We start from the raw sequence: 468 nt of genomic DNA, 5'->3' as shown, positions 1-468 counted from the left end.
GGGTTTTTTCATACAAATCTTCATTTCGTCTTTGTATAAACTCAATTATGGAGTCAAAAAGTTCAGAAAAACGAGAAAGACACTTTCCCTTTGGAAGCCATCTCACTTTAGTATGAAGAAGTAATTGCACGAACTTTCCGTCATTATCCTGACAGAGCTGCCGAAAAATTCGCTCATTGAGGGCATGGCACTTAATAAAATTGATTGCCACCTGCAAAGACTCGCTGAGCGGTTTGCTGAATTTCTTCGTAGCCAGATGCTATCGATGAATCACACAATGCACAGCAAAAACAGATGGATTTTCTTTCTTCAGAAGAGAAACGAACCCCTTATGTTGACCGACCATTGTTCTTGTGCCGTCTGTAGCGCAAGAAACAATATTGTCGAGGGGTATCGCTTTTTCTTTGAAGTATGCGCTGACTGAGTTAAATATTGTAACCCCTTTGGCGTCTGTAGGCAGATTCAAAG

The 468-nt window shown here is 40.8% G+C and overlaps 1 protein-coding gene across 1 annotated transcript in view; it reads right to left on the bottom strand.

Annotated features, from left to right (window-relative positions):
* Nucleotides 1-259: 259 nt before the first annotated feature.
* The window catches only part of LOC149135146 (zinc finger BED domain-containing protein 5-like), a 366-nt gene continuing 157 nt past the window's right edge, over nucleotides 260-468 (bottom strand). Inside the window, exon 1 of the mRNA XM_089353477.1 lies at nucleotides 260-468. This exon is cut by the window's right edge and continues 157 nt beyond it. Coding sequence (XP_089209603.1) covers nucleotides 260-468 — 209 coding nt within the window.

This window comes from Octopus bimaculoides, chromosome 6, assembly GCF_046866305.1.
Source record: "Octopus bimaculoides isolate indiv1 chromosome 6, ASM4686630v1, whole genome shotgun sequence".
Lineage (NCBI taxonomy): Eukaryota > Metazoa > Mollusca > Cephalopoda > Octopoda > Octopodidae > Octopus > Octopus bimaculoides.
Note: the sequence above shows the minus strand (reverse complement) of the source record. Positions and strands in the feature narration are given on the sequence as shown.